The sequence below is a fragment of the Apium graveolens genome, chromosome 2 (assembly GCF_009905375.1).
Source record: "Apium graveolens cultivar Ventura chromosome 2, ASM990537v1, whole genome shotgun sequence".
In the NCBI taxonomy this organism is placed as follows: domain Eukaryota; kingdom Viridiplantae; phylum Streptophyta; class Magnoliopsida; order Apiales; family Apiaceae; genus Apium; species Apium graveolens.
The window spans coordinates 99,299,683-99,314,923 of NC_133648.1; the positions used below are offsets into that span (position 1 = coordinate 99,299,683).

General features: G+C 39.2%; 1 protein-coding gene across 1 annotated transcript; it reads right to left on the minus strand.

Annotated features, from left to right (window-relative positions):
* Positions 1-260: 260 nt before the first annotated feature.
* LOC141706022 (transcription factor JUNGBRUNNEN 1-like) lies at positions 261-2,085 on the minus strand. Its single transcript, XM_074508860.1, has 3 exons — positions 1,760-2,085; positions 1,045-1,361; positions 261-909 (listed from the first exon to the last, which is right to left on the minus strand). Exons 1-3 carry the CDS (start codon positions 1,962-1,964, stop codon positions 475-477), a joined length of 957 nt encoding a protein of 318 aa, XP_074364961.1. The 5' UTR covers positions 1,965-2,085; the 3' UTR covers positions 261-474.
* Positions 2,086-15,241: the final 13,156 nt, after the last annotated feature.

Here is a 15,241-nt window from a genome sequence, read left to right on the forward strand (position 1 = left end):
TATTATTATTTTATCTTAGCCCAAGTCACATTAAATTAAATTTAATATAAATTACATAAATTAAAGTAAGATATAAAATAAAATTGAAATTGGTAAAGTATAGGAAAAAGTTTTACTTAGACTACCAAACTTTTAATGTAATATAGTATAGATATAGTATAGATCGTAAAGAAATATGCATGATCACCGTCAAGTACACAATGTACTGCGCCGATCTGATTAATCAAGTATGCAATAATTCAATAATGCAATTACGGGGAATTACTCGCAGAGCTGTCGTATAATATATCATACATGATCGCGCAACATACACAAGTATTATAAAGTAGATAAATTTTAGTACATACCCTGTGGAACATCCCGTACACTGCTAGGAAGACTAAGGTACCTTTTATTGTTCTAGTAGCTAGAATTAAAAACAAAGAGGTAAATTATGCAGAAAGCAAAAGAAAATGAGTAAAAACGAATTTTCTCTTATAATATGCACCGATCACAACCAGCAAACTCTGCAAAAGATTTGAGTTCTTCCCAATCTGCATATTGCACAAACTCGTTCATTTCCGGGCTTGAAAAGTTGGAGTATGTTGTTATAACACTTGATGCAGCTTCTTGATGCATTGAGCTTGTGAGTGGCCCCATTACCAAATGGTTCAAATCTGCAAGGATGTGGTTATTTGAATAGACTCCTGGCTTTTTCTCATTGATCTGCTGAATCATAGACACCGGAGTCTGTTGGACACTGAAATTAGAACCATGAATATTGTCAGCTCCACCACTGCATGTTTTGGAGTTTGCGTCTGTTACTGGATCACAATTTCTTTTATTAGCATTAATCTGATCTCTCGTAGCTGCTAAATACTTCTTTGAAGACGTACTTCTTTTTAGAATTCGACAGAGTGTCCAAACTTCCTGAAAAATTCTTTCCGAATTAATAGGTATGTATGTATTAATTAGGATTCTAAAGCTAGTTGGCTATATACTTGAAACAAAAAAAAAAGAAGCAAATATTTGATGATATTTAAGTGTATAGTTTTAACTTCTTACAGCTTCTTGAAATGAATCATTAAGCTGGACGACATTGGAGCTAGTCTTGCTGGTTTGATAATCAGGAGGAGGAAGGCGAAACTCATGCATCATCCAATCAGTTTTGGTGCCTTTGCCAGCAGTTCCGCGATAATAAACTAATGATTTCTTTAATCCGACACACTGATCACGATGGCGTTCGGAGTAGATTGGTCTGTCAATGCCAGTGGCTTTCCAAAATCCAGAACTTGTTACCCTGTTGGGTCTAATGCTATTCCTATACTTTCTGCCTCTCCTACAAAAGAAGTACCTTTCTTTATCTCCAACATCACTGCCTTCTGCAAATTTCATTATATACATATAATAAGAGTGTCAATTACTTCTGACTTCTTGAAAAGGTAATTGTAGACAAATATAACATATCCAAAATACTTGACACCGAACTTCAGTAAGCATCTGAATGCAGAGATAAACGGAATAGTTAAATCTCAGCTTTAAATTAAACTACAGAACCTAAACCAGATGTCTTATAAGGGAACTCTCCCATAATACTATACTAATATAATTATACTATATATGTTAACGGCGTGCACATACATTAGATACTTATATTGTTTGGCCTTACTCCTTGATCTCCAAACGAACTAATAATATGCATGGTATGGTGCTTTGAAAAACAAACAAACAGTGAAGTTCACAAACTAAAAATGAATCAACTGATAGATAGCAAACGTACTTGGAAGATCCCACGGATCATATTTGTAAATATCAATATGTTTGATGAGCTCAATCCTAATAGGCCTCTTCTCAACCTTTCGTCGAAGATAAAAATCTACTAGCTCTTCATCAGTCGGGTGAAACCGAAACCCGGGAAGTGGAGTATCATCTTCATCTTCTACCACAGCAGTATCCTGCAGCTTCCACTTACAAGTATTTTCCATCCAGATAGTATTTACATAAACACACGCTCGATTTAAATTTATCTCTGTAGCTATATGTGTGCAGTTCAATTAAGTAGTAGTGGAATAGTATAAACCTTGTGCCTTTTCATCATCTTTTATATGCATATTATGAACTCAGAAAAGCGTTTATTTGAAAAATTATACAAGTAGCCTGTCATATATACAAACATAAAGCTTGGTCAAGTCAGAAATTTGACTGTGTTGTTTTCAAGACAGAGACAAAAGGATAGTATCAACAAAGAAAAGTCTTCAGTCATCCATGTATATGCTCATTACAAGTTATCTATTTATTGAAGACAATTTATGAATCGAATTCACACAATTAAGATTAACTCGTAACATAAGAGAAACTTATTTGGGAAAAACTTATTTCTCGCGACTGGAGCTTACCGTTTATGAACTGTGTGCATATTATATCTCAAATAAAATTTGAAATTAGCAATAATGGAACGAAGTTAAAATTTTTATTTAGTACTGCGGAAAATTTGTCCAAGTACATACAGTCTGTAAGATTAATTATGTCCACATAATTGCTGCACGCTACTGAATAATTGAACTCAGAAGATATATTTAGATCGGCGGGTGCAAGAATGTACGCTGGCCGGAAAATGTGAGCTTATAATCTAAAAATTTCAGAGCGGTCTGTTGGAGACTTTCAGTTCAAGATGGCCTGATCGACCCCTGAAGTTGTTTAGTTAAGTTAGGGTATATTTTCGGGAAAATTTGTGTGCATGGCTCATGATTCATGAATCGTGAAACTAGTCCAACTATAATATCCCAGCGTTTGTGCAAGTATAAGGAGCTGATAGTTGGACATGCATGATTGAAGGTACGTATACTTACTGTCTATAAATGTGTACGTAACTATTGGTTAGGTTGGGACTTGGGTACGTTAATTATGTATGGAGCAGCATATTAGTGGGCAATCAGTTAATTTTTATGATAGAGTTCGAAATATTTTTATAATTGTTATGCCCGCTTTCGGTCATGGTCCCTAAACAGATCTCATGATCCCCATAAGAATATTGAATAACTGGGCTCTTATGTGTGGGCTAGAATCGTGGATTAATGTGGCTTGGGCCAGCACATACGAGCTGGGCTCATGACGTGTGAGCCGGTAGGCTCTCACATGAGAATTGGGCTCACTTGTAATCTGGGCTTTCCTACGCGAGCTGTGCTCGGATGCCCACACGCGAGTTGGGCCCATGAGCCCACATCTTATGAAAACAAAGGAAGCATTGTATTTATTAATTGAAAAGGAAGGCGGTGCGGGCCGAGGTCACCAGGTCGGCTCGAGATTTACGTGACTAATTGGCTGGAGGCCTGACTTTTATCATGGGCTTGGGCTGCACGGGTTGAAGAACCCTAACCTTAGCCTACGTGACTTATTCCCCAAGAACTACGTGAGGCTTGATTCCTATAAATAGGGTACATAGGCACTTGTATGAGACATGAGTCGACACTTGATAGAGAATAAGAAAAACCCTATTCTTTCTTGAGGAGTCAACATACAAGCTCAGCCACCACCATAAAACAACCTTCCTCCCCCTTCAAACACCGTCCTTGATCTTTCTTCCGACCATCAACCTCCATAACACTGTTATACGAAATTCTCCCTATAATATTTGGCGCTGGAAGGAGGGGGCAGTTTCATCTTAAGGAGAAGAGATGACCAAGAAGGCAAAAAAGCGGTGACACCAGGAAGCGGGGGCAAGAAGAAGGACCAGAACGAGATCGAGCACACGCCCCCAGAGAGTCAGGCGCCACCTCCACCAATCGCAAGCCGTGGACGGGCATGCGGTCATGACATATCTTGAAGGGCTGGCCGATCAGATGAATGAGATCAACGCCCGGATGTCAAGGGTAGAGAAAAGCTCGGTCCGAACGCCAAGCGCAAGGCTCGCCGCTTCAAGGTCTCTCAACGTAGCTGAAAGGGAAAGGGTCCCCAAAAGAGGCTGATTCACGAGTTTGATGACGCGGCAACTGAGACCAAGCAGAAGAAAGAGGCATCACGAGAAGAGGAAGAGATACCTCATGATCGGGTTGAGCGGGGCAGCCAGGTCTCTAAGAGTTCGGGGCAGAAGCCAGCTTCGGCCGAGGCAAGGTCGACTAGTGTGCTAGACCGCGTGGGCAAGAAGCTAAGTGAGCATGATCTCAGGCTCAAACTGGAGAATAGCAAGAAAGAGAGAGAAGAGAAGGAGCCCAAACATCAGAAAACCCTAAAAAGAGGGCGTGCAGCGACTCCTCCAGAAAGACGACAGCGCACTCCGCCCAGGAGGGAGGGATGACATAGGCGCAAAGACAATCATGAAGAGGAGTCGCATGTGCAAGATGGAGGAAGAGGATGCCACGAGTGACCCCAGGGCTCTCACCACTCTAGTAATGCAAATGGTGACAGAGAAAGAAAAGTCGTTAGAGTGGGGGACCTAAGGAGGATCTTAGATCAGATGGAACAGGAGAAGAGAGGACCCCTACCTTCAACGGTCCCTTCTCCGTTCATGGCTGCCATTCGATCATCTCCCTTGCCTCAAGTATTCAGGCACAACCCCGATCTTCTGTTCAACGGAGAAGCCGACCCAGCGGAATATCTTATACGATTTAACACAGAGATGGAGGTCTATCAGGTGCCAGAGCCAACTCGCTGCAGACTTTTTGCGGCATCACTCTGAGGGAGTGCCCATCAATGGTTCTCCAAGTTAGAACCAACTAGCATAAGGACGTGGCGGCAGTTGGAAGACCTGTTCATCCGATAATTTCAATCCACCCTCCACTACTCACCTCCTGTGGGCACGCTAGCCAACATCAAACAAAGGGAGGAGGAGCCTCTGGAGGAATACTTTCGTCGGTTCAATAATGAAGTTCCTAAGGTGAGAGGTGCTAGTGAAGAGACCATCAAGAACATTCTGATAGCGGGGTTGAAAGAAGGGTCGAAATTTTGGAAAAGCCTCCAAGCTAGCGAGCCAAGGACCTTGGCAGAATTTTATGAGCAAGCTGAACCCTTTAAGAGGGTAGAGAAGTCAATGAGGGAGCTGAAAATCAGAGAGAACTATCGAGACAAGAGAGACCGATCCTCGAGCCCTGATGAGAGGAGGAAGACGTATCAGCATAGTTCAAGCCCCAAGAAGTCTGCCCGGGGCAAAGAGATGAACAAAGATTCGGGGAGGCCCTATACAAGTAAATGGCAGACACATACCCCTCCGGTAGCCTCCATCGACCACATATATGCTACCTATACAGGGAAAGGGGTGTTCAGGAAAGCAGCCCCTCTCACAGACTACAACAAGAGGGATACTTCGAAGTATTGTGCATACCACGAGGCCACGGGGCATGATACAGCTGATTGCAGACAATTGAAGGATGAAATCGAGACGCTGATAAGACAAGGGAAGCTTACAGAGTGGGTTGTCAAGGAGTTTCGAAAACACAGGACTGATTATCATATCGTCCCTCCTCCACCCCAGAAGACAAAGAGAGGGTACTCCGGGCCGGCAGCATTCATATTATTCTAGGAGGGTCTCACTTTGGTGGAGACAGCCAGAAGGCGATGGACAGATATACCCGGGAAGCAAAGGACAGGCCCCTCACCAACGTCAACCATCTGAGCCGAAGGCCCCCGGAGCTCTTTGAAAAAGAGGTTGATGATATTGTGTTTAGGGAGAACGATGCAAAATGGGTGCACTACCCCCATACTGATGCCCTGGTCATAAAAATGAAGATTGGGACAGTAAATGTCCACTGAGCATTGGTGGATACCGGGAGCTCGACGGATGTTCTACCCTATGATGCCTACAAGAAACTAGGACTGCTAGATAGAGAACTGACCTCGACAGGTGTGCACTTGTATGGGTTCACGGGAAACTCAATCGGAGTAAAAGGGACGATTCGTCTCCCGGTGACCTTAGGAGAAGAGCCTTATGTGACCACCCAGATCGCTATGTTTACAGTTGTAGATCAGCCTTGTGCTTATAATGTTATAATGGGCAGGCCCCTTATGAGGGCAATGAGGATGGTGACCTCGATCCATCACATGACAATAAAATTCCCAACCCCCACGGGGGTAAGTTTCTTGAAGAGCTGTCAATACGAATCGAGGGTCTGCTACAACCAGGCACTCAGGACAGCCGAGTCAGGGAATGCATCGAAGGAGACGGTCAAACCGGGTGAAGGCGATGTCCTCATGGAAGAGGCAGAGGGCAGGAAGAGAGTACGTCCCGAGGGACATGAGACTTGTAACATGATTTCAATCGAGGAATTGCCTGAGAACTATTTCGAGCACATGGGGATTCAGGTGGAACCGTGCCCAGGGGCCCTGCTGATGGAGGCCTCTCAGCACATCATCATTGGTGATGTATCTTCTAGAGTTCAAACAAGGAGAGCAACTGAAAAGAATGTATATATAGCAGTTTCCTATCTAAGGAAGAACCAAATAAGGTAGAAGAAGCTTTTTTGGATCTTGATTGGATTTTAGCTATGCAGGAGGAGCTAAACCAATTTGAAAGGAACAATGTATGGAAGCTGGTACCCAAGGCTAAAGGAAAGAATTCAATAGATACCAAATGGGTATTCAGAAATAAGATGGAAGAAAATGGCAAGGTAGTCAGGAACAAAGCTAGATTGGTTGCTAAGGGCTATTGTCAACAAGAAGGAATAGATTTTGATGAAACCTTTGCTCCTGTTGCAAGACTTGAAGCCATCAAAATTTTCTTAGCCTATGCAGCCCATGCCAATTTCAAGGTCTATCAAATGGATGTCAAGACTGCTTTTCTAAATGGAGATTTGGAGGAGGAAGTCTATGTCAGTCAGCCTCCTGGTTTTGAAGACTCAAGTCTACCTGATCATGTATACTATCTTTTGAAAGCACTCTATGGATTGAAGCAAGCACCTAGAGCCTGGTATGACACTTTGTCAAAGTTTCTTTTAGAGAATCAATTCACTAGAGGTACTGTAGACAAAACATTATTCTTTAGAAATGTTAATGGCTCTAGCATACTTGTTCAAATTTATGTAGATGACACTATTTTTGGCTCTACTGATGAAAAACTTTGCAAAAAGTTTGCCAAATTGATGCAAAGTAAGTATGAAATGAGCATGATGGGAGAACTAACTTACTTTCTTGGTTTGCAAGTTAAGCAAGTTAGTGATGGAATATTCATTAGTCAAACTAAATACAATTATGATCTTTTAAAGAAGTTTGAACTAATGGATCGCACATCTGCAAAAACTCCCATGGCCACTGCAACTAAACTTGAATTAAACTCTACTGAAAAGTCTGTGGATATTTCAAGTTATAGAGGCATGGTTGGCTCACTTTTATACTTAACAGCTATTAGGCCAGATATAATGTTTGCTACATATCTTTGTGCTAGATTTCAGGCTGACCCTAGAGAATCTCATTTAATTGCTATAAAGAAAATTTTCAGATATCTCAAAGGTACACCAAAACTTGGCATTTGGTACCCTAGAGATTCTGGTTTTGATTTAACTGGTTATTCAGATGCAGATTATGCAGGTTGTAGAATTGATAGAAAAAGTACAACAAGAACCTGTCAATTTCTAGAAAACAAGCTTGTTCAGTTTCTACATCTACAACAGAAGCTGAATATATTGCTGCTGGCAGTTGCTGTGCACAGATTTTGTGGATGAAAAACCAATTGCTAGACTATGGTATGCAAGTGGAAAGAATTCCTATTTTTTGTGATAACACAAGTGCAATTTCCATCACTGAGAATGTAGTACAGTATTCAAGAACAAAGCACATAGACATCAAGTACCACTTTATAAGGCAACATGTAATGAATGGTACTGTGGAACTATATTTTGTTCCAAGTGAAAAATAACTTGCAGATATATTTACCAAACCACTGGATGTATCCACCTTTTCAAGGTTGGTAAGTGAGTTAGGTATGCTTAATTACTCTTGAATCTTTTCAGATATTATGCAACTTATAATGCAGCCAGAAATATAATTGATTTTCAGTCCTGGATGAAGTTTTGGCTAAGTCAAAATTTACATCCCGACGGATGATCATTATCCATCGAGTTCGATCATCCGTCGGAATACAATTTGTTAATAAAATCAATTAAGTTTCTGGAATTTTTATAACTCGACGGATAACTGTCTTTCCTCATCCGTCCAATTGTCTAAATCTTAGCCGTTAATTTTCTGAACATTATCCATCGAGTATACTTACAGTTTGTAAGCATAACACGACGGATAATTGATGGAATTTTTTCAGTTTATCTTTTTAAACGGCTATTTTGGGCAATTTTTATTGGTCACTTTATTTTACCGTATTATTTTTGACAGTTTTTCTTTGGGGATATAAAAGCAGAATTCATTTTCATCTCTTTTTTTATCATTCTCAATTCATCTGCTCTAACTTCTTTCTTTCTCAAAAGCAATTACCCTCTCTCTCTACAATTTTTACTCTCTAACAATGGCACCAGTCATCAAAATCATGTCTCAAACTGGCTTTATCTATGAGAAGAACAATTTCACGACTCTAGTGAACAAGGGGATTCGACAGTCTGGCGACTACCATAAAATGATGGATTTTGTGCAAGGCTGTAAGCTCAAATATGCCATGCTAGAGTCTCCCACTATCTACTGTGAGGTTGTAGAGGAAATATGGACGAATGCAGTGTACAACTCAACTGACAAGACCATCATTTTCACTTTAAAGGTAATGAATTCTGTGTTAATAGTGACATTGTTAAAGCATGTTTTAGGATTCCTGATAATACTGTGTCTACTCCACACACGGACACTGATATTGTTAACATGTTAAACTCCATGGGTTATGCACTCACCATCTCTAAATTAAGTGAAATTAGGAGATTGGGTTTTAGGAAAGAATGGAGTTTCCTGTATGATGTAGTTACTAAAGTATTTTCTGGAAAAATTAGCAACTTTGATTCTGTTAATATCTACATGCTTTACATGCTAGTAACTGATAAATATTTCAATTTTAGTGATCTAGTCTTGTTTGAGTTGGAGTTTAAGTTAGGAGAGCTTAATAAGAAGGGTAAGAGTGTTTATTATGCAAGATTTTTCATGATGCTTGCTAACCACCTCTATGAGGACATTGTACTTGAGAACCCAACCAACAAGTTAAACTTTTGGGTTCAAGAGAGAAGAATTATTGCAGATCTCAATAGAGCAGATCACCACAAAGAGGTGTCACTCTTCTACTTTCCAGTAATGGAGGCACCTCAGGTAAGTGAGGTAATTTCAACTGTCCCTACTCTTCCAACCTCAAACACTTCTTTGCCTTCTAGCGTAGAAGTGGCATCTGTGTCAATGACCAGACAGATGCCTACCCAAGCTACCAAAACCAAAATTTCAAAACCAAAGACAAAGAAAGCTCCCTGTGGTGTCTCTCAAAAGATGCCAGTTGTAAAATCCACTAAACAAAAAGAGGGGAGTGTGAAGGTGGGAAAGTCAGGTGAGGGACAGGGTGAAAATCAAAGAAGCCCTAAGGATAAGGATGGTGAGCATAGTGTACCCAAACCAAGACACACCACAGTTTCCCAACAAACTGTGGTTGTTAATAATGATAAAAGCTCAATTCTAGTTTCATCCTCCCAAAAGGATGTAAATATTGAAACAAGCTCTCAACCAGGAGCACAGAACAAAAGGGGTAGGGACACAAGTTCACCACAAACCTACACAAGAAAGAAGAAAACTAAAATCCTTGGGGATACACAGGGTACACACACAGTGCAAACTGGAGCTAAAACCCAGTCACTGCACCATCTCAAAGTTAAATTGATGTGGCTCCAACAAATATGGAGTCACAACCAAAATCTGTACAAATTGAAACACCTCAAACTCCAAATTCTCCCACACACTCTTTGAATGTTGACATGATTCAAATATCACAACCATATTCTCCATCTTTAACTCTATTAGAGAAGCCAAAAATCCATGCAAGTGAGCATCATCTTCTAGATGATTTGTTGGCTCACTTGCCATTTTTTCTGAGACTGTTGAGACATCTGTGCCAAAATTTTCATCAATCTGCACAAAGTCCACAATAGTCTCCACTCCAAAATCATTCATGTCTACTCACTCGATAGATATTGTTCATCCGTCGAGTAGTGATTTTATCCCGACGGATGTGCCTAACAGCAATCATCCGTCGGATAGTCAAATTACTAACTCGATGGATATTTCTCATCCGTCGGGTGTCTCTGCACAACTCCAAAGTTCAACTATAGTTACAAGTGCAGATGATTTAGTAATTGTGCAATCACTATTAGGATTGAGGGAATGTAGTGACTTGAGTGAGAGTCTGGGTTTCTCCCAGGAAAAAGGAGAGAAAAAGAGTGATCCAATGCAGTCCATTTCTTCAGTACTGGAAATAGTGAGTGTGAGGAGTCCCACCTGTAAGTCATATGTCATAGCCTATTTGTATATTCGAGGATTCAACTCAACTCAAATAAGAATGTAATAAGTAAATAGTGGATCTATCGTCAAAGAGATCTCGCAAAGTAATATCTGTCAAAGGATTCAGAGACAAGGTTCATCTACAGACTTGAGGAATTAATTTACTGGAAGAAGTTCAAGAAATTGATCATGCCTCAGTGATATAAATCAAGATCGTGGATTTAATCAAGTGACAGAGATCTCGTCAGAGTATCATTAATTACAAGGATTTAATCTGAAGAAAATCAAAGTGTCAAAGTCAAGACATGAAGAAACGTCACGGAAGTTAGTCACTCATGAACCAGACAGTACATCGAGTGTCAACATTGAAGTGGTGGAATTGATTCATAATTTTCAGTGATTTTCAGAAGATTTGCAGAAGGATGGGTGCTGTTGAAGACTAGAATTAATTCTCTATTAATTAATTAAGTCATCTAATTTAATTAAGAAAATAAATTATATCTGCGAAGAATAATTTATTTATTAATTGAATTAATTTATTAATTAATTCTGAATTAATTTTAGGAATTTTCAGAATTTAAATTGGATTAAAATTTATTTAAATTCAGCAAGTCAAACTGATTGTACTAGTATGACAATCAGTATGACAATCAATAGTCATACCGAAAGTCATGCTAGTACAAACAATAGTCTCACCGAAAGTTACACTGGGAGGAGGATTGTCTTGCTAGTTCATTCTGATTGTCTTGCTAGTTCATTCTGATTGTCTTGCTAGTTCATTCTGATAGTCTTGCTAGTTCATTTGATTGTCATACCGAAAGTCTTGCTGAGCTCAGGATTGTCATTCCAGTTCAATTCAATTCTGTTGAATGAATTAAAAAGAAAAAGAAGCAGCAGAAAGCATCATCCAATACACAAGTCAAGAACAAGAACACAGCAGCCGCAACAAATATTTCATTTTCATCTGCTTTATTCAAGATCAATTTCTAGATTGTAAAGTTAAATCGAATCAACTAGAAATCTTTATCTTGTTCTTGTGTAACAATCTAGCGGATCAAAATCCCTAGAACTTAATCTCAAATCGCGTTTAGCATTTGATTCTAATTATTGCAAAAATAGAAAAAGTTCATGTCGAATTTATTCTAAATTTGTGATAATTAATTTGAGATTAATTCCTTGTAATCGATACAGTTGTTGTAACACCTTTCAAGTTTAATAATATTCTTATTTAACTTGAATTTTGTTTCATATTTTTTATTCCGCATTTATTCGATTATTCGATACCGTTTGTATTCAACCCCCCCTTCTACAAACACATTGGGACCTAACACCACCTTAGATGGTGAAGGTGAGGGTGTGAGGGTGGGGAGCCAAGGTGAGACCTTGATGCAAGAAAAGAGAGATAATGAGAGAAATGCAGGTACTGGAGATATAAGGGTGGATGTCATTGTAAGTGAGTTAATGAATGTCCAAGATGCAAACAGGGAGGGACTATCTCAGCAAACTCAAGCTGTTATAGATTCTACCTCCTTAGATGCTGAGACATTTACTCACCATGTTCCAGCCTATCAACTTCTAGCTGGATAGGGCAATGACAATGCAGAAAGAATGCTCAATTTGGTACACACCACACAGTCAATACAAAGAGCTAAGGATGCCATCAAAGCTTTGCCCTAAATAGCTGGTGATGTTGATTATGAGACTGGTGGCTCAGAAGAATTCTTTGGAGGTGAGGGTGGAGATAGTGAAGAAGAGTCATTGGACACAGGGGGAGAAGTAAGCCCTAGTTCCAGATCAAGCATGCCATCATGGGCCTTCTCCAAGAACTGTGATGATCACCATTTCAAGACCACAGTCATCCAACTTATCAGCCAAACACAGTCTGCACTTCAGTCAACCACAAATGCTAGCACAAAGAAGCTTCTGCAAGCACATCTTGCTTCTCTCCAACTACAGCAAATCTCTGGCTACCAATAAAGTCAAAATGTCTCCCTCATCAAAAATGAAGTTGATCAACTTAAGAAAGACATCTCTGACAAGTTGGAAGCTAAACTTTCAGAAGCCACAATGCTTGACATCAAAAGATAGCTCAGGAAAAACTCTGATCTTGCAACCAAGGTGGATTCCTTGGACAAAAGAATGGTTGCTATGGAAGCTTCTCTTACAGCAATCCATCTACACCAAGCTCAATAAACAGACTTACTTCAGAAACTGGTGGCTGCACAGACCTCCTCATTTACTCAACTTGCTGATAACAAAAATGGGGAGAAAGAGAGTTCTAGGAGTGAGGGGGAGCAAAAAGTGTTTAACATTCAAGTGAGTAAAGCAATTGTGCCAACAATTGCTTTCACAAAGCCACCAGCTAAAGATAGCATTGATCTAATAAATGAAGCAGCAGCCACTTTGAGAGCAGTTGAGAAGAAGCAGTTTAGTCCAATCAACTGGGAGAAAATTGATGAGGATATTCAAAAGAAATCTGCTCTAGCAAAGAAGCCAGAAAAATCAGTCATTCATCACTCTCATATCAGGCAAATTTATGTGAATGATATGAGCATGAACTATCTGGAAAGAGGCCAGACATCCTGCATCAAATCCCCAAAGGCAGATCTAATCATGAAGCCAAAGGTGAACTATTCAAAATCTTCACTAAAGAATCCTTAGGACACAGTGTATGAGACACCAAAGCCTGATAAGAAGAAGCTGTTGGCCAGGTCTATAATATTCTACAAAGATCCTGCAGATTCAATTATAAAAAGGAGAATTGCCAAGATTTTCAGAAATGGTAAGGAAATTTGTGTGGTGGCTGGGCACCCTCAATTTGTTGAAGAAAAAAGGGAAGAAAAGGCAAGATTGAAGCAAGAAAAGAAACAAGCTGCTCTAGATGCCAAAAAGCTTAAACAAAAGAAGGAGCAAGCTGCTATCTTGGCCAAGTTGCAAGCTGTGAAACCCACACAACAAATTTCTGCTCAATCATCTGTAATTGCTGAATCTCACGATCAAGTAGTGCAAGATGAACCTCCACAGACAAAGAAACCAAAGTACAAGCAAAGAATCAAGAGAAAATTGGATTTCAGTGATGAGGAGATGGAAGAATACCTTCCCAAAGAGTCTACTTCTACAACAACTCAAACATCCATGCCCTCTGTGGCACATGAAGAATTTAAGATAGATCCATCCAAGAATTTCCATGGTGAACCTATCATTCTAAAGGATGAGCTAATAGACTGGGATAGTCTACCAATTCCTGAACTCAATCTACCTCATTTCATGAAGCCAAAGAAAATAAAGACTAGAGCAGTCAAGAAAGTGAAGCCCTCAACTCTCAGATCCAAGTCCCTAACCAAAGCTCAAACCAAGGTCAACAAGGGATATATCATGTACATCTGTGACATCAAGGAATTCTCTGATCTAAACCTCTATCTAGATGAATTGGAAGAAGTTAGAGGGATTGATGCTTACAGGAATCTACCTGAAAGGTTAGTATTCAAGTACAAGGGAGGAAAAGAGATATCATGGCCACTTCACAGGATTCTTCAAGAGAGCCAATCTATACTGATAAAAGTTTATTCATCCTTCAAAAAGAACTTTGGATTCAATGTGACAGCTAGAAGATTAGTTCTAAAGAAAATTGAAGAACTGAAGAGTATTAGAGCCAAAGATGCACTCCCAAAGACTTTAACTATTCCTTACACAGGGAGTAGACTGCATCTAAGGCCCTACTGGCTGATGGAATTCATGGATGATAAGGGAGTTAGAAGATTCTTCAGATTAGAAGACCAGTTGAGCATCTCTAGCAATGAGACTCTTCTGGAAATGCAAGAAATGCTAGATCTCTCAGAATATGATCAACTTGAATTCCACAAACAACTCCAAAATCAAATAGAAGAAAACAACAGGAGGCTTGGGAAGAAATCCAGACAATCAAGGAAATAGATCAATTTGCTCAGACTAGAGGAGCACCTTGAAAATGATTGTGAGCAAATCTTTGTACACTTTATCTTGTAAATTTTTAAGTAAATAATGCAGCACTTTTTAGTTTTATCTTCTACCTTTTAAATCTGTATTTTTAGAGTGTTTTGTTATCATCATGTTTCTCTTAATTTATGGCTACAATTCTAGTAGGCATAAATTGGGGGAGATTATTGGGAATATGTTGTGAACTTGATGATTACATTAACAAAATACCTTAGTAGATTTAACTTAGTGAAAAATGTAGCACTCGACGGATGATCAAATATAATCCCGATGGATGACTCAATATAGTCCCGATGGATGATGATTTGACATCCATCGAGTGAGTAGCTTATGTAGCAATAAGTATTGTAACATATTTCTGTAAACAACTTTGTATAGATCCTGTAGTAGCATATGAGTCATGTTGACTATTATTAGATATGCAGAATAGGCTGATTAATTGTAAAGCAGCTGTGAGACAATTTGTTCTTCACAGAGTCCTTAAATCGATATATATATATATATATATATATATATATGGTGGATACTTTCAAATCCACCAAAAAGTTTTAAAAGCTTGTGTTTTTATTACTTTATGTTTTTGATTCACTTAACTTGTTATTCCGCACCTTACAAATCAAAACACTTATATATATAGTTTAAGTTAGAACATTTTATAGTTCAAGAAAAAGTTTACTAAAATTACATTCAACCCCCCCTTCTGTAATTCTTGCTGCATTGTTAGGGACTAACAGTTGCAGTTAATGCCTGATTAGAAATATTAATCATTCTTTTTAAATGATGAGAAACTCCCTGATTTGTCTGGGCATCTGGGTTCTTTTGCTATTGCTGAATCTTTTAAAAAGTAATTATATTGCTAAACTGTGTACTATGCATAAAAAGTAATTATATT

What these genes read in the sequence shown, in the direction of transcription:
- LOC141706022 (XM_074508860.1), bottom strand. Translation starts at nt 1,964, where the DNA reads ATGGAAAATACTTGTAAGTGGAAGCTGCAGGATACTGCTGTGGTAGAA. An exon ending in TGATCCGTGGGATCTTCCAA is followed by an intron (nt 1,362 to 1,759) that starts GTACGTTTGCTA and finishes TGAAATTTGCAG; the next exon opens with AAGGCAGTGATGTTGGAGAT. An exon ending in ATGATTCATTTCAAGAAGCT is followed by an intron (nt 910 to 1,044) that starts GTAAGAAGTTAA and finishes AGAATTTTTCAG; the next exon opens with GAAGTTTGGACACTCTGTCG.